Source organism: Platalea leucorodia (assembly GCF_965183815.1).
Source record: "Platalea leucorodia genome assembly, chromosome: 6".
NCBI classification, from domain to species: Eukaryota; Metazoa; Chordata; class Aves; order Pelecaniformes; family Threskiornithidae; genus Platalea; species Platalea leucorodia.
In genome coordinates, this window is record NC_138828.1 from 7188855 (window position 1) to 7215062 (window position 26208).

General features: G+C 36.5%; 1 protein-coding gene across 15 annotated transcripts in view; it reads left to right on the forward strand.

Moving 5' to 3' along the window:
- BLTP1 (bridge-like lipid transfer protein family member 1) overlaps window positions 1-26208 on the forward strand; it is a 125459-nt gene that overhangs the window by 93947 nt on the left and 5304 nt on the right. For 8 of the 15 annotated variants that reach the window (XM_082316198.1, XM_082316208.1, XM_082316207.1 and 5 more), the window contains 24 exons: window positions 508-567; window positions 1817-2043; window positions 2923-3053; window positions 4402-4525; window positions 5520-5629; window positions 7096-7186; window positions 7821-7883; window positions 9578-9822; window positions 10463-10678; window positions 12063-12243; window positions 13572-13764; window positions 15912-16073; window positions 16193-16332; window positions 17227-17428; window positions 17836-18039; window positions 18155-18334; window positions 19674-19811; window positions 20171-20431; window positions 21578-21728; window positions 22008-22165; window positions 22690-22882; window positions 23084-23301; window positions 23950-24201; window positions 24753-24956. In XM_082316198.1, coding sequence (XP_082172324.1) covers window positions 508-567; window positions 1817-2043; window positions 2923-3053; window positions 4402-4525; window positions 5520-5629; window positions 7096-7186; window positions 7821-7883; window positions 9578-9822; window positions 10463-10678; window positions 12063-12243; window positions 13572-13764; window positions 15912-16073; window positions 16193-16332; window positions 17227-17428; window positions 17836-18039; window positions 18155-18334; window positions 19674-19811; window positions 20171-20431; window positions 21578-21728; window positions 22008-22165; window positions 22690-22882; window positions 23084-23301; window positions 23950-24201; window positions 24753-24956 — 4104 coding nt within the window. Of the gene's footprint in view, window positions 1-507; window positions 568-1816; window positions 2044-2922; window positions 3054-4401; window positions 4526-5519; window positions 5630-7095; window positions 7187-7820; window positions 7884-9577; window positions 9823-10462; window positions 10679-12062; window positions 12244-13571; window positions 13765-15911; window positions 16074-16192; window positions 16333-16770; window positions 16959-17226; window positions 17429-17835; window positions 18040-18154; window positions 18335-19673; window positions 19812-20170; window positions 20432-21577; window positions 21729-22007; window positions 22166-22689; window positions 22883-23083; window positions 23302-23949; window positions 24202-24752; window positions 24957-25862; window positions 26161-26208 lie in introns of those variants that run through there. The other 7 variants (XM_082316201.1, XM_082316206.1, XM_082316211.1 and 4 more) reach the window with 7 other exon arrangements.

The following is a 26208-nucleotide window of genomic DNA, read 5'->3' on the forward strand; positions in this document are numbered from 1 at the left end:
TTTAAAACTGCTGAACTTTCCCCAGAAAGATAAAGACTCTGGCCTTTTGAAAGCAAAATAATATGGATCTAAAAGGTTGTATTCCTTTTGTTGTTCTCCTTATTAATAACTTTGTTGCTATATGTCTCATTGTAAGCATTTAAGTTCTGTCTGAGAGATGTTGGAAGAGTTGAATGCATTGTTTTTGTATAATTTCATAAGATCCCAGTAAGTTTTTAATAGTTTAGTAGAGATTATTTTCATTTATATATATGTCTTTCATTATGGTGAAGAATCTAGAATTTATATGGAGTTTTAAGTTAATATAAACTTGGATGTTACCAAGTAGATTCACTTTACAAAATAAGAGAAGTCATTAAACGGGAATTACAACTAAACCTCCTATCCAACACCACTTATGCTTTAATAGTGGAAGGCAAGAGACTGAGGTGGAATTTGGAAGGGCTGATCTAAAGCAACTTTGATTGTCTGCCTAATCAGTGTATGTGCTTCATATGCTTCATATAGGCGTTGTGCCAGATGGTACATATGAAGTATGTTCCAGGACAACAGGACAGGCTGCAGCAGGTAATACACTTTTTTAGTAAATCAAGTCCTATATAAATAAAGCATTCATAAAAAATGAAATTTAAACCCTTTAACTGTGTTGTAATTTAATTGGTGGTTTGGTTTTTGTTTTGCTTAGTATCTTGTTTTCCTGGTAAAACTCCTCAATGTTTTTATCTGCTCTATCTTTTCAAGCTATTCCAGGTTTTGAGTTACATCAGCAACACTGGTTTTAGATTTTTACCTGCAGGAAAACACACAGTGTATATGTGTTTGTTCCTTGGCTGGAGAATAGTCCTTTGTAACAGCAATGTTGTCCTACTGCTTCCTATCCTAGAGACTGCTAAATCTTCCAGTCCTTCTAATGCTGAGACTTTGCATCCTGAGCTCCCATTCCTCCCTCACCTCTTCCAGAGACGGCTTCTGTTTTTCCCAAACTCCCTCTCTTCCCAGTCTCTCCTACTCAGTTGTTTGGACATTCTCCAGAGGCCTCAAAAATACCTGGCAATCTCTGTCTTAGTCATCATACCTGCTGCTTGCTTCTTCTCGTCTCTTTGCCCAAGTGTTGGATCTACAGTGTCTCCTGTCCCTGTAGTTTTGCTCATTGTCCCTGCTTGCTTTTTTGTGCTGAGGAGACGTAAAAATGAAACACATGTTGCAACTATTAAAAATTTACCTCACATGGAATTGTGAATGGCAAAAACCAGGATGAATCCATTTAGAAGGAAAAAGTAAGAAGTATCTTGTGTAGTTCTGCTTAAAACAAGTTCTGTATTTTGATGCTGAAAGGTGGCGCTCATTAGAAAAATCCTGAGAAGACAGGGTACTCAGCAGGCACATTACACATATATTATAACATCTTCCAGCATCATTATTCGAGACTTGAAACTGTAAATACGTCAGCGTTTTTACATGCAGACAGACATCCTTTACGTTTCTTGCTGTTAGAAATCCTGTTCTGGAAGAGTATACTTGGCTGCAATTGTAAGAGCTGAAGTTTGAGATGCTCTCTCCTGGTCATCAGCTTGACTGAAGGGAATGTATTTTCATTAGGTTTCTCTGTGTACATCACTTGTTAAAGAAATACTAACTTTGTAGCTGTGAAGTACTTCCAGCAAGCATTTCCATTGTAGAATATGTTTTCCTCAGAGTGGGCAGAAAAGACAGTTCTTTGTAACTGGTAAATACTGTCTTGGCTAACTAATACATAACAGTATGGAGGATTTTTTAAAAGAGAAAAAACTGATTAAACTTTTTTTTTTAAATACAGAAAGTAGTAGTGCTGGAACCTGGACACTGAATGTGTTGTGGAAGATGTGTGGTATTGATGTCCACATGGATCCAAACATTGGGAAAAGACTGAATGCTTTAGGCAACACCCTCACAACGTTGACAGGAGAAGAAGATATTGATGATATTGCTGACCTCAACTCTGTAAACATAGCTGACCTTTCAGATGAGGATGAAGTTGACACTATGTCTCCCACTGTACATGCAGTAAGTGAATCAACCAAAATAAGTGCTACTAATTGGAAAAGGCGTGACAAAATCTTCGGTCAAATGGAAGGATCTTAGTCTTGAGTTGAGTCCAGCATGCTACTCCTTATAGCTCATATAACTCTTGTTGCAAATTAAAAAAGTTTGTGTGTTAGTTTTCTAACTCCATATTTCAAAGACAAGAAATCACAGATTATATTTCTGCTGGGGTTATGTGGAGACACAGTACCTCACTTCAGGTACCTGAATTGGAAAAACTGTGGCTGTTGATAGGTTTTCTTAACAGGAAAGTAAGTTACTAACATAAGCAAATTAGAAAAAATTCTTTTTCGTTATTTCTACCCAACGTGCTGCTGACCTTGCTTTTTGGTTTCACATAAAAACATTTTAACAGATGTTCTTTAATAGCTATTTTAAATAGCCAACAGTGAAAACGTTATCCCAGAACACTAATGTGCCTGTTTGTTGTTTAGAAATCAGGTGGAGGTTCATTATATGGAGATGCACGCAAGCTAACATTTGGGCAGCGGATTGTAAATCACCTGCTGGGTTTGAGCCCCCCAAACCATCGATACTCTGTTCCTGTAGAATATCTATTGGGGTCAGCGAAGTGTGATTCTCTTCAGTCTAGCAGATCACATATGAAAGCAGGCAGATCCTGCTCATGGGGACATGTATGTAGTAGTTACAGTGTGTCTAACTGAATGATGGGGTTTGGATCACTGGAAAAAATCAAATCAGCTGCCTTTTGAGATGAAACTGATTCTTTTGCATGCACTAGTCCAAATTTTAAGCTGTGAAATTCACTTTACCTATTGTTAAATCGCACTAATGTCCAATTTTTTATGAGGGCATTAATTAAATGTTTATTTTAAATAGGAGATTGTTGATCACCGACGGCAGGGAGCTTCTAGTATCCAAACTGGAGAACAGCGAGGAAGAAAATTTGTGAAACGCTTAGTCGATATTAGAGAACTCAATGAGCAAGCTAAAGTTATTGATGACTTAAAGTAAGTTGGGTTTTGCTTTAACTCACACAAAGTTTGGGAGTAACAAACTGCAGCTGACTCTTTTTTTCCTGTTCTTATCACATATCTTGTGGCATTGCGATGGTCAAGTGAGAATCGTTGTCTTTATTTAAAAATAAAAAACTGTCCTTTTGGATTCCATAAGAAAAAACTATATATGCAAGTACTCTCTCAAATTTCTCAGGTTCTTCCCAAAGTGTCAAGTTAGTCTATATTCTTTCTGGTTCTGCATTACAATGGCTGATTATAATCAATTTCCTATTGTCTTGTTCACTGGAAGAAGAAGAAGAAAAATATTCAAATTGACTATTTTTGCATCTTGTAGGTGATATTTTAAAATTAAATCTCCTATGCTGTACTTGAGAAAACCCTGAAGAAAGAATCATTTCAAATTTCATAAATTTCATCTGAACTACTTCTGTGAATTTTATTAATAATCTTTCGCAGTCATGGTTTGTTGGGCTTGCCTTTTTTTTCCCTTCCCTAAGACAGACTTACTATAAATGGATCTGTCTGGGATGGGAATACAGAGCTTTGGTAATTATGTGTTAAATAATGAAGAGGAGACACGTTTTACCGCTTGTACTTGGAATAAAATTGCTGTCACCATTCAGGGGGTAATTGTGTCTGAACTTTGGATTTCAGTTTGAATGTTTCTTCTAATAGGAGTTCAAGAATCAAAATTTTGTTTTGTGCCTGCCTTTTCTCAGTTTATGAATGCTTCAGTAAACTGCGATTCTTTCAAAATAGCAGTTGCTTTACAGAGTTTTTAAAAATTATTTAGCGGTGTGGGTTTTTTCTGCAGAAGGCAATCTGCTACAGAAGGCTGTCCTTCGTGTGACAGGGCTTTGGACTGTTAGAGATTTGTCCATTATGTTTGTTTCTTATTAAAGATCTGTCGTGATAGAAAGTGTATAGGATGTCCTTAATCTAGTTGTTACAACTAGGGCTCTTTGAAATACGAGAGTTGCTGCATAGCCGTTCTTACTCTCCACTTTAGCATCATGGTAGCACTGTTGTTTGGGGGTCTCCTTGCATGCTAGTTTGTTCTACATCCTCTACCTGCTCTGCTAAGGCACTTGGAGACAGAAACCTTAAAATCAAAGAGCCCGCTTAAGGACAAAATATTATACCTGACAAAAAGTTGTATCATGGAACAAGAATAAATCTTCTGCAGCTATGTTGGGCACTGGTCATAAGTAACTACTGAAAAAAAAGAGAAAATGGGATAATTCCCAGGGAAAGCAGACCATCGTTGCAACACAGACTTTGAAACGGTGAAAATAATGTCACCTATCTGTAAGATAACTCAACCATAATTTATCTTCAGAAAATTAGGTGCAAGTGAAGGAACTATAAATCAAGAAATTCAGCGCTATCAGCAACTGGAGTCGGTGGCTGTGAATGATATCCGCCGAGACGTTCGTAAAAAGCTACGTAGATCCAGTATGAGGGTGAGCACTGTTAAGTTACTTTAAAAAATGATAGCACTTGCGTTGCATATTTCTTTTCTGCATGTTGCTTAAAGCAAAGAAAATGTTAGTAATGTAAAAGGAAGGTTAAGAATATCAAATAGTTTAGCAACCCCTTTACCTTTAGGAGAGAGTGGGGAAAGGTTTTTCTCCCTTGTAAAATGGTGATAGGAAAACGTGAAATTTCACAGATGCTATAATGCAAATGGGTTTATTTGCACACTCACAAGAAATTGTCAAAAAATGCGTATTTGAAGATGTCATTTACTTCTCTTAGCAGATTTTAAAATGATTCCTTATTGCACTGACAAATGCAGACACAGAGGCAAGCATGTTAACTGCCTGAGCAAATGACAGATACCTACTATATTCCACTTGGGAGGTGTGCTTTCTATAAGTGTTTCATATATATAAATATTTGCAGAGTTAGGTAATGTAAAAATAAAAACCAGCTACTAAGGATAGAGGCTAGAATAAACTGGACAAAAAAACCAAGCAGTGTTGCTGGTAATCCACAAACATATGTCTCTGTTGTCCCAGACCTGATAACAAACCTAGCAAAACATCATTGTCAGTGTGTCCTAGTGCGTGAACTCCAAGTATGATGCTTCGTTAATAAGATCTTTTAAATAGTGATCTGTTTGCAGCTCTTTCTCAGGTGTTATCATTTTAGCTCATGATGTTCTGTTACTGTAGTGGTAGCTAGGAAGGATGTCTAAGGGGTCAGATTATTAGCTTTGGGCATGCTTTTCTCCGGGCAACAGGACACTACCAATTCCAGCAAGTGTGAAAAGTGAACAAGTATCCAGAGGCAAGATGAAGATGCTGGCAAATGCTGATAATGAGATGCATTTTAACTATTATGGAACAAAAAAATCTTTTTACTTTACTGGCACATCTGTGTAAAACAGTATTTTAGCTGGCCAGTGTTTTTCTCTGTGTTCTGTGTTGCATTTAAATATTATTTTTGGTTTAGGCTGCCTCCTTGAAAGACAAATGGGGTCTCAGCTACAAACCCAGCTATAGCCGATCTAAGAGTATTTCAGCATCAGGAAGACCACCTCTGAAGAGAATGGACAGAACAAGGTAAGCTTCTGGGAATTTGAGATCTGTGATAGCAACAACAGGGTATGTAACAGAGGAAATATTGGACTTTGGCCCTAAGAGTCCTTTTACCGTAGGTAGCAGCTAGATGTGGTGGAACTGGATAGGAGGAGGTCATTTTGGAAGACAGGCATGTTCTAAAAAGCACCTTTTCACCTTTTTTGTCAAAAAAGAATTTTCAATGATTTAGTACTATGTCAGATGAGAAGTTTCCACTTCTACAACAACTTAGGGTTTTTTACAGACTCCTGCTTTCAAGACATACTGAAGAAACATATATAAGGAAAAATGGCATAGTGTAATCATTTTGATTTCTACGCTTTATTTGCCTTAAAAAGGGAGATTTCTTTTTGTGAATGATAAATTTCTTTTAATCTCTTCACTAGTATAACATGCATTGGTTTTGTTTCATCATTTTATGGCTGCTGAGCAAGCTGTAGTTGTATAATGATGCCTGTTTGCTTTGGTTTTAAAATACATGTGTTGGAGTCTATTGCTCCTGTAGATCCAGCTGAAGCACTCAAAGTTTGGAATTAAAAATATGCTGCATTATTATGTATTAAATATAAAAGATTTGAAAATTAAAAAGGTGTAGAGGAGTGTTAGAATTCTTTGGACTTTTTTCTATGAGAATAGAAATTCTTAATAGAAATTTGCTTCAGATTTGAATACTTCTGTAGGAGTGAATGGAAATTTATAAATAATTCAGATGTGAAAATATCAGATAGCAGATATTGCAGCATAAAAACAGCTTTATAAGTACTCTAAAGTGAATTTTTGAAGGTGCCCTTGAAAAGGAATCTGTCTTCTGAATTAATTAGCATTCTTGATAATTAGAGCAGAGCAAGTGTTGAAGGCATGAATGTTCTAGTTCAAGATCTGTTAGGTGAAAACAACTTTCATTTTACCTTTTCACAAGGTTATCTGAAGAGAACCAGAAACTGTATGGAAAAGATCATGAGGCTTTTCTGTTGCTCTATAAGAAACACAAAGCTCTGAAAAACTTAATGAGTACTTTGGTTGTGAATGAAAAGTAATATGCATATACTATAAGGCCAAATAATTCATTTCAGTTGAATCAGAGAATACATCATCTGCCAGCTTGCTTTATGTCCTATGTGGTGGTTCATGAATATCTTATTTTTCTATACTTTCTGCATGTTGGCTCAGGACTGAAAAACTTGCATAAAGAAATAAGCAGAGATTGGCTAGCGATAGACTATTGGCCAAGTAATGCGTAGCTTCCTTCTCTTTCCTTCTCCCCCTCCGTTTCCTTTTTCACGTACCCTAAGGGCTTCAATTATGATTTTAAACTTTCTTCCATAACAAAATCATAAGTACTGACTGTACTTCTTTATTGCCTTATATTTGTGTAGTTAAATGTTTGCATGAATGTAAAAGCCTGTAGTAAAACTCACCAAGCTGTTGTGTTTTGGTTTTGCTTATAGCTCTCGACTAGGAGACAGTGAAGACCTCCCAGATATCCGTGTAGATGCTGCATCTCCTGGGCCGAGAGTAACTTTCAACATACAGGATTCTGTAAGAATTACTTTATATGCAATATAATTATATTTCCTCTGCCATTTGGTCACAAGTTCGCAAGCTAGGTATACCTAGGCAGACCTGAATTGCTTGTATGTTTTAGTGTGTCTGTTTCTGTTAGCATGTGCCTCAAGTTATGGGTGTGGTTTTGGAAGACAGATTTGTTTCCATAGAACACAGATGTGTTTTGGTTTCTTAACACAGAAATTAATCGAATCATTAGAGAAAATATTTCGAAATGGTATTTATTTTATTTTTTTTAGGCTGGCACAGTAGTAATACAATTGCTTTGGAATTTTTATCAGAGGTGGGCAAAAAAACATCTAGTATTTTTTGTGTTTGAATATATTTAGAGTTTTGGAAATGGGTGTTAGTCAGTTTGCTGTAGCCCTGCAGGTAATATCCTTCTGACTTGGCAGTGCTAGGTTAACGGTTGGACTTGATGACCTTAAAGGTCTTTTCCAACCTAAACAATCCTGTGATTCTGTGTGTTTGAAATGGATTGTTGAGTCTTTGGTTTTGTTTGTTGCTATGTATTCTCATTTTTAAAATGTTCCTGTTATGTTGTTTTTGCATGGCTGAGATTATTGTAATTGTTTTAATTTATATATTTTTTTCACTTCTAATTAAGTTGAATAAAACAGCTTTGGGGATTGCACAACAATCCAGCTGTCCAGGGGAAGGGTATTTTCAGGTATTTCTGAGAAGAAACAAGTATTCTTTGCCAGAGAACTAATTTATCTTACAGGGAGCTGCTTTTCAATGTTTCATCTCTTCTTCTGCACTGAGCTAAACAGAATGTATATCAAATTTGAAAATACTTAAATTTAAATATGTAAAGTAAGCAGAACAACATGATTGGTTGTTGATGAACTTTCCAGGGTGTTTCTACACCCTTATGTAGACCTAAAACTTGCTAGTTTTTGTAAAATGAATTATTGGAATTTTGTTTGTATATTTATGAAGACTGATCAAGGCTGATGTAAAGTGACGTAAGTCTAGCCTTGAAATGTGCTTTAGAAGAGGATTTTAGTGTGTGTGCCTTCATCTGTTACATTGTGTTCCAAGATTGCAGGCATCAACACCAGTACAAAGTAATTGCTAGGTGGGAATGCATCTTCTCACACTTTTATTTCTGCTGGAATTCCTATATGTAATGCAGAGTAAGACATTTTAAAATAATAGTGAGTAGGGAATGTGCCAAAGCTTAATAACCAGAGAACAAATGGTAGAGTTTAACTGCTTTAAAAAACATGTTTAGGGAAAATAGTAAAGTTTTTTTCTTCTTAAAAAAAACCCCAACCAAAACCAAAAAACAAACCAACAAAAGCAAAACAAAACCAACTAAACAAAAAACCAAACTCAAGAGATAGTAACGTACTTCTCCCTCCCAACTCACCTCATTCTCCCAGGAAATAAATTCCTATTTCTGAGAGAGAGGTGGAAATGAAATATAGAAATGCACTTTGCACATTTAAATATGTTTGCATTTAAAACCTATCCTACCTTTTTTTGGTTGTTGTTATGTATAAGCCCAGTTAGCTTAAGTTTTGTTGGCATAGCAAAATGCTATCAAACACTTAAAGGTATCAAATGTTGAATAGTAAAAAACAAACAAACAAACAAACAAAAAAAACAAAAACAAAAAAACCCAAAACCCCAAACCAAACAACTTACTGACTTTATAATGCCAGTTCTTCAGCAGAGCTCTAATTTGAATTTGCAGATGATGGCTGTGTAGCTCTATAGTAACACTGCATAGGTAGTGCTGGTGTTAAACTAACACTTCTAGATATTTTTCGCAGGCATTTTAAGGAGTTAATGTTCGAAAATTGCTTGTGTGGTGCTTGTGGCGTGCTTTATGTGAGCAACAGGAGGCCCTTTTTGGAAATTTGGCCTGAAGTTCGTTTCGTGTTAAAGCACGTGCGCCCAAGAGCAGCCCAGAACTGCAAACCGGTGCCGTACATTCTGTGTTAGCGTTCTGCATGCACACCTCACTAACGCTCCTGGGTGCCTCACCCCTCTACGACGTTCATGATGATTTTTGCTGTCTTTTGTTCTTTTCTTTCAAGATATTTTTTTAAATTTATATGAACTGTTTCCATTCCTTCTGATTGTGTGAATTGGTCAGAGCATGATACATATTTAGCTAACACATTGAGCTCAATCACTAGGCAATGGCAAATGTCTCCCCACCAAGCTTTCATTTCTTTCTTTTTCATAATCTGTCTTGCAATTTCTACACCTGCTGTCTCTGTATTATGAGGAACTTGGGAGTGAGAGTTTCTCATAGCACTCTTGCTTTTTTATTTCCAGAGCTATCTAATGCATTCTCAATGGAAACAATATCTGTGGAAATTTAATATCTTCTTGTCTTTTTATAATCAGTTTCCAGAGGAGACAGAAATGGACCTTTTGTCTGTAACTATTGATGGTCCCTCCCATTACTCATCTACTAGTGAAGGCTCATGCTCAGTATTTGGTTCACCCAAAACTCCAGTAGTCTTCTCACCCGGCATTCCCTTCCAGCCTGAAGAAGGACGCCGGGATGACAGCTTATCATCGAGCAGTGAGGACTCTGAGAAGGAAGATGACCATGAAAGAGAGAGGACGTATTTTTATAGGAAACCACCGTAAGTAATGATCCTAAGGAAGAACACAAAAATTAAGAAAATACACTTGAAATATTGACTTCAATGCTACAGAATCTGTTACTGATGAAGGACTGAATTTTGCCTGAAGCGTGTATGTGGAAGGCAGGGGAGGCTGTGTTCAGCAGAGGTGATTGTGAGGGACGGAGGAATGCTGATCTGAAAAGGAGGCAACTGTTAGAAATTTCAGGGCTTGGAACAGAATAAAAGAACTTGGAAAGTGAGTTTTTTGAGGCACGGGGCATGTTTTAGTGGGACCAAATGACAGATTTGTCAAATACAGCATAACTTTCAGTTTTATCCAGTGATTATACCTCCATAAAGTGCATGTAATAATGTAAATATTTGCAAATATGAAAATTATCATATGTATCTTTTTGTTCCTTTTCTTAATTGAGAACTTAAAGGCTTAGTTCTTTGTCGTGCCCTATACTAAGAAAGGATACTTAGTAATGTGTTAATGGAAGATGGATCACTGTATTGCTGTGTACCAGATAAGACCTTTTCCAAAAAAGTTCTTAAAAGATTATATACTGAGTGTGGACATAGTCCAAGAATGCCTGCTACCATCTGCTCAGGTGAATGTCATGCTAATATCTAATCCACAATTGTGCCTGTGCAGGAGTACCTCTCGCAAGAAAGCAACAGGCTTCGCTGCTGTCCACCAGCTGTTCACTGAGCGCTGGCCAACAACACCTACCAACAGAAGTATGACTGGCACAACCACAGAGAGAAATATTGACTTTGAACTTGATATCAGGGTTGAAATTGATTGTGGAAAATGTGTACTGCACCCTACAATGCTTCAGCAAGAACATGATGACATTAGTTTACGAAGGTAAGAAGCCTGTTAATTAGTTGCCTTATGAAGAACCGGGTATGAGTACTTTATTCTGCTTTAGCTGTTAAGTCTGTCTGATATTTCCATCACTTAAATTATGACCATGTGCGCAATAATTAAAGACTCTTAAGCACTGACCCATTTGAAAAGCATAGAAGATGTATGCATTAGTTTGTTACCATCATTTTATTCGTAGTAATTATCACTACTTCATAGCATCACCGTAAGTTGCAATTGTTATGGCCGAGTATGGCATGGCGAGTTGCATTTGTTTAGCAAGAATCAGCATATGCCTCTCTCCTGTTTTTATTTCTTAAATTAATTATTTTAATTAATTTAATCCAATTATTTAATTATTTTTTTTAAGTTTTGTATTTCATAAACAAAATGTTAGGCTTTCAAAGCACTTTTTTCAGCCTCCAAAGAAGTAACTTTACAACTCAGTGAATCCACATAATGGTTTGACTAATAGTGGGGCTACTGCTGTGTTTTCTCATGATCTCTGAGGGCTTCCATTATTTTCTGAGTGTAAAAGCATGCTGATATTATGTATCTTTCTTAATATAATGCATTTTTTTTATTATCTGAGGCTACAGAAGTGCTTTACCTCTGATCTTAATGAGGTTTGATCTCATCCTCAGTTTTTAAATTCTTCTTTTTCCATGTGTATGTGATTGGGGATCTAATGGCAGCTTTACATTACTTTTTAAAATTTGAATATGTTAATAATATGGTAAATTTTAAGAAACTTATTTGTCAGCAAAGATAATTCTTAATAAGTACAGTATAAGGAAATGAGATTTACTTGTTTTAACTCTAAGAAATAGGAGCAAATGAGAAATACTTTTTCTTACTGAGAGGTATACATAGGAGATCCATAATTAGAAAGCAATTTGGTTTCTGTCTTTCCAAGACACTTTTTCTAAGAACTGATACAGAAAGAAAAAGAATCTCTTAAAAATTTATATGAAGACAGGCTTTACAGCAGAGAAGGAAAATTGATAAGTTTTCTGCATATCAAAGAGTTTTCACAGATCACATTGCATAATGTAGATTTTCACAGATCACATTGCATAATGTAGATGAACGTGACTGTAAGAGTACAGAGCACTGGAAAGTGTTTCTCCAACAACATAACAATACTTTTGTAGATTTTACTGCCTAAAATAATCACATAATGAAAATGGTGAAACCAGAGTGGGCAGACAGAAAGGGAGCAGAGATCACAGAATGTAAAGAGTAAAGCTGAGACTGAAATGCTTCCTTATATAGCTGATACTACAAATTTGTTTTAGACATCTCTAGGTTTTTTTAATACTAGAAAACATACTCTTATTGAGTATTAAGCCTGCTTTAATAACATGCAGTGTATTTATTTTAGGAGCTATGATCGGAGTTCCAGAAGTTTGGATCAAGAGTCTCCTTCAAAAAAGAAGAAATTTCAAACTAATTATGCATCTACTACTCACTTACTTGCTGGCAAGAAAGTGCCATCATCTCTACAGACAAAATCTAGCGATGTGGAAACAACAGTGTTTTATATTCCTGGGGTGGACGTAAAGGTAACAGGAGCGTATAACTTAGCAGGGAAGCACTTGCTCTTTCTCTCTGCTCAAATATGATTTCAAAGCAAATACATTGTTACAGTATGTACAAGTTCATATATACAGAGCACCTCAGCAAAAATCTTTTTACAGTTTTGTAGATACTGCTAAAATAGGAATAATGATTTCTGTAATACTACCCTGAAAACTGACAGATGCTTTTACCCTCACTTTCTTAGGGAGGAAAAAAACAAAAATCTTATGTGCCATCAAAAATAGAACTATGTCAAATGACGCTCCATAAAAAACAGTTTATGTGATATTACATAATGAAAAGAAATCAGTTCCATTAACATTTTGGTGTCTAAAATTAGGGATTTGTTTTAGATGTTTTCTTCTCTGACAGGATGCCCTTTTTAAATAAAGGCAGATCTGTTCACTGCCAGTAATTCATGAGAAGAGCAGCTTAGTAGTTGGCCCACTAACACATAAAGCTCTCTTACTGTGTTTTCTGTGTTGCTTATTATAGCGGTCAGAGTCTTGCTATAAAAACTATTTTTTAAGACAGTGTTGTCTCAAACACTGTTAAACTGTACACTCCCTTGTTTCTTTAATCATTGTTTCTATATCCTAGTAAGAAAGGGTCTCAACACAAATGTTCATGTATTTGTGATTTGAAATCCTATGGAGAAGGAATGGGGAAAAATAGGTCACTGCTGCATGGAAACTTCATGAAATTCAGTTGAGGCAGTGCCATAAATCAAATGCTGTTCACTTGAAAAAGCCTGGCTTTTCTTAGTATTTCAATGTGGAAGGGCTATATGTGTCCATTTTCCAGTATTCCAGGCTATTTTCAGGGATAACAGTTATGCCTCAGGCCCTGACCATTCACCTAGGGGTGAACTCTTGGAATATGTTGTTATTTTTGGTTTTTATGCAACTTTCTGTATGCTGGTGTTTAGTAGTGGAGTAGTTCCACCACGCAGTAAGACAGAAAGTAAGATATGCAGACAGGAACAAATAGTTGGTGGCACAGGATGTGTACGAGGTAACAGAATGGAGGAGCAAGCTTTAGGCGTTGTTCCTAAATAGTTCATTTCCTCTGTTTCCTTGATTTTTTTTTTTCATAGTTTATTAATTTTTTTTTTTTTTTTTTGTACCAAGATTTCAGATCTTTATGTGCACCAGCTATATCTGTAGAACATGAACTGGAATGTAATGTATCTTACAAGGATATTTTTATAAATAATGAAAAAAAAATTTTTGAAGGGAAGGAGTGACACCAAACTGCTGTATAGAAATTGAGCTATTTGTATGAAGCAAATTGATCTTTCTTTGCTTTCCAGTTGCACTACAACTCGAAGACTTTAAAGACTGAATCGCCAAATACTTCTCGAGGATCCTCTTTGCCAAGAACCCTTTCCAAAGAGTCCAAGCTGTATGGTATGAAAGATACTGCCACATCTCCTCCTTTATCTAGCACTATCCACAGCAAGACTAACACCTTACTTCCTCCCCAACCCCCACCCATCCCATCAGGTACTTATAGACAATAACCTTCTAAAACTATCATGGATATATATCTTTCCTTCATGTAATCTACTAGCTTTAGATCTGTCTGCACATTACCTGAAACACTGTTTTTATCAAGTCTTAACTTTGGCTGCAGAAACCTGATCCTAGAAGGATGAATGCAGTTCATAAAGCTGCGTTTTTACAAATCTCTTGCCAAACCGGTCTCAGTAATGTTTCTGTCATAGTCACTGTATCACAGTGATGAGCTGTCACTACCTTCTCCCTGTTTTCATTTAACAAAATAATGCTTATTACTGGAAAGCAAAGTGTAAGTATCTGTATAAAAAATGAATGCTGACTGCTTTATTCTTCATAATCCAAGAAAAGAAAAATTCAGATGAATCCTTGCTTCCATACATTATATTATTCAAAGAATAATTTCAGCTTTTAAGTGCCTTCTGCCAGACAAGTAATATGTAAATTATTGCTTTCTGGAACTGGGTTATTTCTTGTAGTACTGAAGCAGCTGTTTAGATGTTTTTGTATTAATCAAAATACCATACTTGTGTCCTCAACTGTTGCAGGCCCTTAAATAACCATGATTTGGAGTAACATGAGTTCTAATACTTAAAGTTTTGTGTTATCTCCAATGATTCCTGTTTTCAAGCAGGAGTCTGTTGTTACATCATGTCAGATCTAGAGGTATGTAGATTGCACCTCCAGCTTCTGAGACATTCACTCTTCTCTTCTTCAGCATTTGAATACCACTTTAAAAACAAGGCCAAAATTTTGTCGAAATTTGATGAGCAGGCAAAACTAATAACTGAAAAAAGTTGTTTGTGGGTTTGTCTGGTTTTGTTTTGTTTTTTAATAAAACCGGCAGAGATGCTGGGAGAGAACAGTGAAATGGGGACACCTCCTTCAGTTATCCATGCTGTTTGACCATTAGCTCTTACTCCTTTAAGTGTCCATCCTCTTTATGATTACCCAATGTTATGTAATCTTGCTTTATACTACTTTTCTTCAATTTTGTTCTGTATTTTCTTATCTCCTTTCCAATCTTTGCCTTTTAATTTTTACCATGTCGTGTCCAGTTAGTGAGTCTTGTTGTTTTTGTGTTTGTAAGCTCTACATTTGGGGGCGGGGGGGGGGGGCCTTACGGAAATTGCACTTGTATGATGATATAAATGTCTCCCAAAACCAGGGGTTGCAATTACTCTATTTCTTTATGCATTGTATTTTTATAAATATTTATTATTTCTGAATTGTTTTGAAACACATTTATTGTTCTTTATTTTTTTTATATTACTTTTCCTCTGGAATGGAAACCACCTTGTCTTATTGTCTTTGGTCTCCAGTAAGAGCAAGATAAGACAATCCAGTCGGAGGCACTAGACAGAATAGTTTGCATAGAATGACAATTCAGTGCTTCGTTTTTTTAGCAAGTAAAAGCTCCATTTTAGTTGTTAATGTTTATATTTTTCTTAGAGAATTTAAAATCAATATCTTCATTTATCTCCATTCCAATAGCTGCATTTCATAGAGACAGTAATTGAGTGGGTACTAATACCTTCTGTGTGCATATTTATATTTTGGTGAGCATGGATCCAAGTGCTAGCCTCTTCCACAGATTTACAAGACACTGATCTTTTTATTACTTTATACCCTGGCTAGCTCCAAGCTTTTAAAAATGCTGGTTTAGAATCTTTAGTTATTCTTTGCATAAATATAGTTTACAGTTTTAATTTTTTGATGTATTTTCTCAGTTTAAACTGACATTCTTCCCAGGCTCGTGTATTTATTTTTCCTAATTCCACTTTCATTTCCAGTCAGCTGTGGTTACTTTGTGTTGTGTATTTGGAGAAGAATTGTGTGTGTCTGATTTCAGTGCTATTTTTTAAAAAGCAAAGTGGTGACAATAACATAAGACTGCTTGGTCAAGAACACGCACAATGGAATTACAATCAAGTATCACAGGCTAACAGTTGTTTTTGCACAATTTTCTTAGTGAAAACTTATGGTTTAATTTTTTCTAACCAATCTGATTTATGCCTTTGCAGATGATGATACAGAGAATTAGAGGAAACAGCTGTTACGAAGTATCTTCTAATGTTTATCAGTTACTGTTAAGTAGTATTACATTAGACAAATTTATCTTTTGAATGTTGCAGCCAAAGGGAAAGGAAGTGGTGGAGTGAAAACTGCTAAACTATACGCATGGGTTGCGCTCCAGTCATTGCCAGAGGAAATGGTGATTAGCCCATGCTTACTGGACTTTCTAGAGAAAGCTCTTGAAACCATTCCAATTACCCCCATTGAAAGGAATTACACAGGTAAGTTGCATATTTGTATTCTAGTACTCTACGCTTTTTCTTTTTTGTCTTCTGGTGGCATTGAGCTGTTCTTCCCTTTTAAATTCCACTTTCTAATGAGTTCTTGTACTTGTTAAAAGCTGTTAGTTCACAGGATGAAGACATGGGGCAATTTGATATACAAGATCCCTTAGAAGAGTCCACAACATCATTAGTATCGTCCTCGACATCAGCATATTCATCCTTCCCTGTAGATGTGGTGGTTTATGTACGAGTTCAGGTGAGGTTTTAACTCAATGTTCCGTGTAGAAAGTAACTCCAGTCACAGTCTAAGAGACAATCCATGCTTCTAAGTTTTTGCTTTTTAAAAAATAATAAATATTTTCAAATGTCCTTTCAGAGATATTCATGTCTAGTGAAATGATAAAATAGAATTTCTGTCAGAGGTTCTGACATATTTTAGTCCAATGGAGACCAACAGGAATGAGCTATTTTGAGAAGTCACAAAAGTTCTCAGCATTTTCCTTGTTACTTCGTCCTTGAAAATATCTTTCATAACTAGTATTTATATCCTTTGTTTATAGGTACCATTACAAACCAAAAATAATAGTTAAAGATTTTCTCAGTTTACATGGAAAGTGTTGGAATGTACAGTTATCTACAAAGCATATTCATACTGCTTATTATTTGATCTATCTGGGCTTTTTATATGCGTCAGAGAGAAAAGTGCTACCACAGCGTGCTTCAGAGCACTTGAGCTTTTACTACAAACTCATCTGGCCAAGAATGTGTTGAGAGGAGCCGAGGCTTTCAGCATCAGCTCAAGAGTCAAGTGATTCTCTGTAGTTCGTGCATGAGATGAGTGAAGCTATGAATTGACTTGGCGAAGAAGAGAGGGGGACATACATGTCTTCTGCTGCATCCAGGATTCCTGTTTGTGTCTTCTAAAAACTGGTTCCAAATAATAGCCCTGGTGTTGGAGAGATTCCCTGAAATTTATGTATCTATATGAACTTGTATACAGTTACCTTACTAATTCTAAAACCAGCCTGAAATGGTTGTAATTTGCTTAGATTTAAAAATAAATACGTAGCACTTTATAAGCCAAACTGGGGGTGCTTTTAGTATTTCATATTTGTTCACTGAATGCTGTTATTTTCTTTCTGTGTTTCAGCCCTCTCAAATCAAGTTCAGTTGCTTGCCGGTATCAAGAGTTGAATGTATGCTGAAGTTGCCTTCCCTGGATCTTGTTTTCTCTTCAAACCGAGGAGAACTGGAAACATTAGGCACAACATACCCATCCGAAAATGTGTCAGTTGGTGGCAGTACTTCACAGAGTGGCTCAAAGAATTCAGTTAGTAAATCTGGAGCACCAGGTAATATGTATATGAATGTTTATACTATATGCAGCTTGTAGCATAAATAAATACAATGTTTGGCTGTCTAAAATTAGAGCAGAAGATAAGCTTTTACACACCTTAAGGCTAGACATTTATGTATTAGTGAGTTCAGTAGGATTTCTTCATGTTGTATCAGTTTCCTGTAAAAGCTTGCACAGATAGAGTGTATTGGAGTTTTTCTTGCATTGGTTAAGCAAGTTCAGTTATCCCTTATGAAAGGCTAGCATCAATACACAGAATATTTAAGCTACATTGCTGCTACAAGGGCATAATTTGATGTGCATTTGGTCTGTTTAATATTTCTGTTAACAGTCAGTATTATTTTGCGTTTGAAAATGCTTTTGTACTGAAACTAACTTTTGGAAAAAAAAATTTGACTTCAGGTTCATCACCTGGACTAGGCAGCCCTCTTGGCAGAACACGGCACAGCAGCAGTCAGTCAGACTTGACTACGTCTAGCAGCAGCTCTTCAGGCCTGAGCTTTACCGCCTGCATGTCCGACTTTTCCCTTTACGTGTTCCATCCGTATGGAGCTGGAAAACAAAAATCTGCTGTTACTGTTCTAACCCCTGGATCGGGTGCCTTAGGTACAGAGCAGGGTTTTTTTTTTGCTTTAATGAACATTGTTCAAGCTTGGCGTGTTTCTGAACTGAAGATTTGAAAAGGTCACAGGAGATTAAACTTTTTCCTTTCTATTTCTAGGTAATGTGGATGAGGAGCCAACTTCGGTCACTGGCCGGAAGGATTCTTTGAGCATTAACCTCGAGTTTGTGAAAGTCAGCCTGTCACGAATAAGGCGTTCAGGAGGTTCCTCCTTTTTTGAGAGTCAATCTGCGAGCAAAGCTACCAGCAAGATAGATACTACACTGATAAACATATCTGGTTAGTGCTTGTTTCACTTTAATCCCGTCTATTAAGCTAATTAGAGATCTGCTGTTCCAGTAATAAACTTTACTCTCAGCAGCTTTTGTAGATGTTATACGAGGGCCATCTACTTGTAGCATGTAGTAAAATTGTTGCTCTTTTTGAGTGAAGTAGGGATTGATACATTAAATTTTAATGGTACCTATTTGCAGATGCACCTTTTTAGCTTCCTGATTAATTTAATGTAACTAAATGGGCTTGCTCAAACACATCTCCGACATCAGCCCATGTGACTTAATGTGATCCTTGAATATTTTGATGTGTTTTCTCAATGTGTTATGCTGCACTTGCTTGCTAAGGTTAGAAAGCAATCACAGTATGCCCACAGTGTCTATGTAGTATAGCTTCAATAAGTCTCCACATACAGGAGTGAGCAACAAGGGGATGAACTTCAGCAGTGCTCCAGTGTGAACGCTCTTTTAGGTCACTGTTCCATCAGAACAGAAAGAGGAACAAACTCAGATTCTCATTGCTGATGCATCTCTTAGTACATTTTATAACAGAGATAAACTAGTATAATAATAGAACTTTATGTTAAATTTATTCCCAAAGCTTTCAGTTGGACCTAGTTTGGTAAACACTAACCACCCATTTTCATAGTCCTCTCTTCAGAAACAGGTATTTCACAGCTCTCTGTTGTTAGCTGAATAGGGCAAAATCTTTTACAGACACTGACCTTTTTTTTTTTTTCTTTTTTTGTATGAAAACTAGAAATAGTCTAGATTTCAAGCAATCTCCCCATGGCGAGGGGATCAAAGTGGATTATGTAGCACAATTAAATGTGGTATCATAGAGATGATATACTGTGCTCATCAGAAATGACAGCCGAAATCTCCTAGTTCGGGTGCCTATGAAGCTACAGTGGGAGCTGGACTCCTGAATACTCAAGGAACCTTGAACTAAAAGTGGGGTTTAAAGATTTGTTATTTATTTACTTATTTATTTCCCCCCATTGCACATGGGATCCTGACTTACTGGGCAAACAGCAGAACGGTTGTGATTAATCTGCCATTAAAGCCCTTAGATGAGGAGTCTGAGGCACATACAACCCAAGTAGGACCCAACATCAGTTATATTCTTAGGTTCCATCTTGCCTTTATGAAACGTGTTTCTATCTAATATTGGATTTGGAGAAATGGCAACACCTCAGGAAAACTATTTTTTCATTACAGCAGAGACTATACTGCTAGGTAAAGAAGTATTTGACTATATTGAACACCTATTAATTAGATTTGGTTACCAAAGCCTGTTACTACTGAGGGTTTACAATTGTGTGTATATGCTTTTTCTTTTTCAGCTGTCTGTGATATAGGATCTGCTTCTTTTAAATACGATATGCGCCGACTCAGTGAGATTCTAGCCTTTCCAAGGGCTTGGTATAGGAGAAGCATTGCTAGACGGCTTTTCCTAGGTGATCAAACAATAAATCTGCCAGGTAAGATACTGCTTCCTATCATGAAAAACCCTTTTTGTATAAGGGGGTATAGTAGGAATTTTATAAACATTTGTTACCTGTGTACTATTACATATGTGACTGGATAGAAATGTATTACAATTTACTTCATATGCAGTCACTCCAATAAGTTTAATAGAAAACCCTAGAAAGAGGAAATAGAAAACTTCTAAAGTAAGATTATTTGAAGAGTTTATGTTAATGAAGACAGCAGAAAACCTTTAGTTATGATAAATGAAAAATATTTTGATGCTCTCCAAATACTTCTTAGTATATGGGAGGATATTGTTAAACAAAAATGAAATAGTTTTTCTGCCTTTCATGTGCTGCTTTTTTTCCAGTAGCATCGGGTCCTGGAACACCAGATTCAATTGAAGGGGTAAGCCAGCATCTTTCTCCTGAGTCATCACGGAAAGCGTACTGTAGGACGTGGGAGCAGCCCTGCCAGTCCGCTTCATTTACACACATGGCGCAGTCACCTAATGTTTTTAGTGAACATAGTGCAAGCAGCAGTATGTCACCTGGGACAGCATCTCATAGCTTAAAGTCTCCAGCTGTTACAAGATCCAGGAGTGTGTCTGACTCTTCAGTGCCTCAGAGAGGTTAGTAGACAGTGATTTCTTTAGTTTTTTGAAGTATTTCAATCAGTTGTATGAAAAAAGTATGTCATTACTGCTTTGTAGAAAGCAACCATAAAATATTCTTCTCCACTGTGCCTGGGAGTGGAGATTCAATGGCTTAAAGAAAAATGTCTGAAGTGGATGAATCAAAATGTAGTTTGTTAGAATACTTTCTATAAAATTGCAGTATCTTCTACTAGAGCAGCAGTTGTTTAGCTGGGGTTAGATGAGTTCTCCAGCTTAATTTGATTGCTTTGTCATCTTCTTGGTGCTGTATTCTCATCCAAACAATTACCACACTCTTAGCAGAGGGTCAATATCACAGCTCACAGGTGAGGTCAGTTGCTTTGTTTCATCTGAGACTTTGGACTCATACTAAAAGGTCTAAATAAGGTTAGTTTCTATATAAGGAATAAAGTAACTTTTAATTCTTTTACTACAAACGTTATTGTATTGTATCCTATAGCAGTGTAGCACTGGCTGTGTGGAATATTTATGGCATTAGATGTAGATAGGAGATTTAGAAATATGGTGCTTATTTTACTGTAGGAAAAATACCAGTGAGAAAAGAAGGGACAGGTATTTTGTCTATTTAGTAAGCAAGCAAGATGTTATATATGAAGACACAGTTTGAGAAGGATTTATGGCTGGTAGAGTGGCATGTTCATAGGAGATGCAATTTTGCACAGGCTTGTGAGAGTGTTGCCAGGATTTTTGTGAGAAGAGTGAGGAAAACCCTAATACTTGAAATTCTGTCTTGGCGCTTGTGCAAATAACTGCTACCTGAATATTCAAATACTAATAATTCATTTTCTGAGTACACTGGTATTTTTAAACAGTTAAAAAATTTAAATTATGCCCTTGCACAACTGACTGCAAATTAAAAATCTTTTGTCTTAAAAGATATTAGTAAAAATGAATGTGTAAAATAAATGTGTCAATTTCTGTGACAACTTGAGCACCGTATACTGCAAATCCTCTAGTTCTCACTTATCCTCACTCGTAGTTTTGTGGTGCTCCTTAAATATGGCATTCTTTTGTCCTTTTATAGTATGGACAATGTATATATTCTGTCAGTTTTTCCTAGCATGTGGAATAATTTAAATTTTTGTCTACTTTTCTGTTTAGATGCTCTCTCAAAAACATCAACTCCATTTAATAAGTCAAATAAAGCTGGAAGCCAGCAAGGAACACCATGGGAAACGCTGGTTGTATTTGCTATGAACCTAAAACAATTAAACGTTCAAATGAATATGAGCAATGTAATGGGCAATACTACGTAAGTATAAAACAAGATCAAGCATGTTTTAACAGACAGTGTTGTTTTGGGGGCAAAACTCCAATTTTCCCACAGACTGTTAACAGCCTGTTGTCTTCTTGCTTTAAGATCCTAACTTTTTCAGTTTTGAACTGTGAAGCCCCTCATGAACACTACTAGATGCTTAATCCTGAAGTCATATATGCCAAAAGAATGTTATTTACTGCTTTCCAGTGAATAATTTTCAATTTCTCTTTTGACAGCCTGGAAAATTGTTGTCTATTTTCACCTCTGTTCTAGGTGGACCACTAGTGGTTTGAAAAGCCAGGGTCGTCTGTCTGTGGGTAGTAGCAGAGATCGGGAAATTAGCATGTCTGTTGGCTTGGGAAGATCACAGTTGGACTCCAGAGGGGGAGTTGTTGGAGGTACCATAGATGTTAATACCCTGGAGATGGTGGGTAAGTTGGAAAGCTGCCTGGTATTAGTATATGTGCCAGACAATAAATGTGAAAAACTAAAGAATATACACAGTACCTTGCTTTGTGAACCTGCTAGTATTTAAAAGCTTTGGATTCTTACTTGTACATTCTGACTATGAAACACACTTTGAAGTGAAGGGATAGCTTCCTAATCGGGGGCTGATTCAGTCTCAGGGTTGCTCTAAAATTACACTGTCTGGTCGTGCAACTCTCCAGCCCACTTCAGCTGTTCAGAGAGATGGCAACTGAAAGATCTGATAGCATCGCAGCTCCTCTGAGAATTTCACAATTGCTTACTGGCTGGGAAATGCAAAACTGGCTTTGGAAAGAGGCTGGGTGTTCTGGCGCTGCACCAGAGTCATGACATCCCCATGCATCTGGAAAAAAAGAGTGCTTTCTCAGTCCCTCTCTATCATGTGGATGGCATAAGGGTGATATCCCTGGAAAAACTGATTTTCTTATCTTTAATGCTCTATTTCTGTATTACTTTGGTTCACTTTCAGCTCATATTTCTGAACATCCAAACCAACAGCCCAGTCATAAAATTCAAATTACCATGGGTTCTACTGAAGCACGCGTTGACTATATGGGGTCCAGTATCCTAATGGGAATCTTCAGTAATGCTGATCTTAAACTACAGGATGAATGGAAAATTAATCTGTATAATGCTTTGGACTCGAGCATGTCTGATAAAAGGTAATATTGCTCCCTGTATTTAAAATGTGTAATGCCTATATGTCTTCTGTCCAGTATTCCTAACCAAAAATGTAAGAGTCTGCTAGAATGGAAAGGGTTCACTGTTCATTTGGGGTTTTTTTTGGGTTTGTTTTTTTTTTTTTTTCCTTGTCAGTAGGAAATAGATTAACTGCTTATGTTCTTACTGTTTTTAATATCTAGCGAGATATTTGTCCATGGAGACTTGAAATGGGATATCTTCCAAGTGATGATTTCAAGATCAACTACACCAGACCTAATAAAAATAGGAATGAAACTCCAGGAGTTCTTTACTCAGCAGTTTGATACAAGCAAGCGAGCTTTGTCCACTTGGGGACCTGTTCCTTATCTCCCTCCCAAGACAATGGCCAACAACTTAGAGAGAAGCTCACATGAACAATGTAAGTGGTACAAAAAATAGTATACTTTCCAAGTAGGGTGTTTTAATTGCAAAAATTCATCTGAGCAACTTTATACATGCAAGTGTATCTATTCGACTTGAAATAGTTTCTTCAGTACGTTTTTCCTGTAAATTTGGGCTGGCAATAACCTTTCAATGAAGAATGCAAATATCTCGAGTACCCTGCTAGACCTGGGGTACAATAATGAACTAACTTATGTCATTTTTGGATTTTAGTTTAAAATATGTAGTTTTGTTTAGAAAATAAAAAAATCTTTTTTGCAGTTTTCAAACTATTTCAGTAGAGTTGAAATAGTTTTCAAAGTCTATTTTGAAGTCTATTTTATAAAAAAACATTTCTACTTTGAGTAGCAGTGGAAGAGTGATGTTATTCTTACTTTCTATTCATCATGAGCTGAAACCATAATTTGTCTGAACACAATGAGGCATTGATTTCCAAGTGTGCTTGTTCAGGTACTCTTAAGCTACAACTACCCTAGATCACAAAGATGGAACAGTGTCAATGAAATCAATTAGAAAATATTGCTCATAATTCCCTGTTTTATTGAAAATATAATATGGCAGCAATCTTTTCTGTATCCTTCTCTTCCCTAAAGTTTGTTCTTGCTATTGCATGTTTACTTTCTAGTGTTGGATGCAGCCCATCATCGCCATTGGCCAGGAGTTTTGAAAGTGGTATCTGGGTGCCATATATCCTTATTTCAGATGCCATTGCCAGAAGATGGAATGCAATTTGGAGGATCCATGAGCCTGCATGGAAACCATATGACACTGGCTTGTTTTCATGGACCTAATTTCCGCTCAAAATCGTGGGCCTTATTTCACCTTGAAGAACCCAATATTGCATTTTGGACAGAAGCCCAGAAAGTTTGGGAAGATGGTAATTGAAACCATTTCCTCACTTCTCTAAATTCCTTTAAATGAGTTTTAAGGATGTATTGATATGTAAGAAGAAATCAAAGAAAAACTTATTTTCTTTAAGTCTGAATCAAGATTATTTCCCAAAAATATACCACTTACCTAAAATAATAATCTGTTCCCTCTCCATCTTTACCACAATTTGCTTTATCCGTGGAATAATGCGAAGTACGTTGTCAAATATACTAGAGATGTCCCTGATAATATGCCTACAAAGTGGATTGTCTGCCTTGTTAATTGCATGTCTGTGTTTATGTAGTCCTTTGTTGGTGTATGATATTGCTTATATTTGTCTTCATATTGAGAAGGTTTTACTGTCTGTAGCTACTGAGGATTTAATTTTTCTGTTGTTTGCAAGCTTTACAGCAGTTTTTATTGCCACTGGCATACTAATTTTTCATGTTAAATACCCGTGAGAGGAGAGTAAGAGGAGAAATCCTACTACGCTTACCAAGCTGCTTTTTCCTTTTTTTTTTTTTTTCTCACCCCATGCTGCCCGCACCTTCAATGCAGGTACAAGCGAACACTCCACGTATATTGTGCAAACCCTGGACTTTCATTTGGGCCATAACACTATGGTCACCAAACCATGTGGAGCCCTGGAAAGCCCTATGGCGACCATCACAAAGATAACAAGGCGCCGCCATGAAAACCCCCCACACGGAGTTGCCAGTGTGAAAGAGTGGTTCAATTATGTTACAGCCACAAGGAATGAAGGTTAGATTCATGTTCGTTAAGTTTTGGGATTGGTCTGCTTGCCAGGCAGTGTAGATTGTGCTGTTTAAAAGCTGCTAAACTTTAAGTGGACTACAGGGAGAAGGGAGGACGTTTATCTATCTGGCATTGCAGTAGTTCTAGTCTTTTCCTCTTTCACTACATGCAAAAAGTTTTCTTGTTTCACATCCAGTTGTGATCTTGTAACATGAGGATATCTTTCACTGTATATGAAGGATTTATGGATTAAGTTGAAGTAGGAATATATTTTAGACTTCTGTCACCACTTAGACTAACACTTGAAAACTACTCATCTGCCTAAAGCTTTTCAACCTTCAGCTGCTTCTAGGCCTTAAAACATTTTGAATCATATCTTTAAGTCATGTTAATTGGAAAATAAAACTTTCAAGATAATGTTAAAAGAAATCTTAAAATATAGCTGTTGCTATTTCATTCACAAACCGTAGAATCAGTAGCTGATATCCACAGAATTTCTGTGAAAGGGTGAATAGCAGAGTATGGCGTATAGTGAGAAAAGAGCAGATAATCGTTTTTTGAAAAAAATATTTTAAAATTATTGAAATACTATACTAATATTTATTCCTTTTGAAAGACACAACAGGATGTAGTGGTTGAGGTTCACAAATAGAGGCGCTGTCTGTTAGATGTTTTTATGTAGCCCTGTTTTGCTACATCCGGAGTGTTTAAGTATATAAACAACAACATTTGATTGTTTGACCTTTTGTAGCCATGCTTTTGGGAGCAGGATAAAGGATATAATCTTCTTAATAATCACACACCAGCAGTTTTACAATGAAATAGTAACCTTTCTTAACTTTTTTGTCTTGTCACAATTTCAACAACTGAAAACTAATTCAAATGATGTTGCATGTGTACTATCGCACAAAGTCTTGTGACAAAGTTGGATTCCTGGTCAACAGTGATTTCTGACAGCAATGCTGCCTCGGTGAATTTAGGTATTACTTGTATTAATCAGAAACATTTATTTTCATTTTAAGTACTACCGTATTTTCAAACACAAAGGGCACGCTTTGAACCCATACAGTCTATATCTCACTTAACTGAAAGCTCATTACTAGAACAGAGCTGTGATGGGGTGGTCAGATGAATAAAATTTGGACTTTAAGCTTCCAAAAAGCTAACAAAGATTCTTAGAAGTGCTTAGACGTTATGGTACTGACACCTATTTCCTCCCCCCTTCTTATTATGAGATGTATTTCGTGAAAATTTGTCA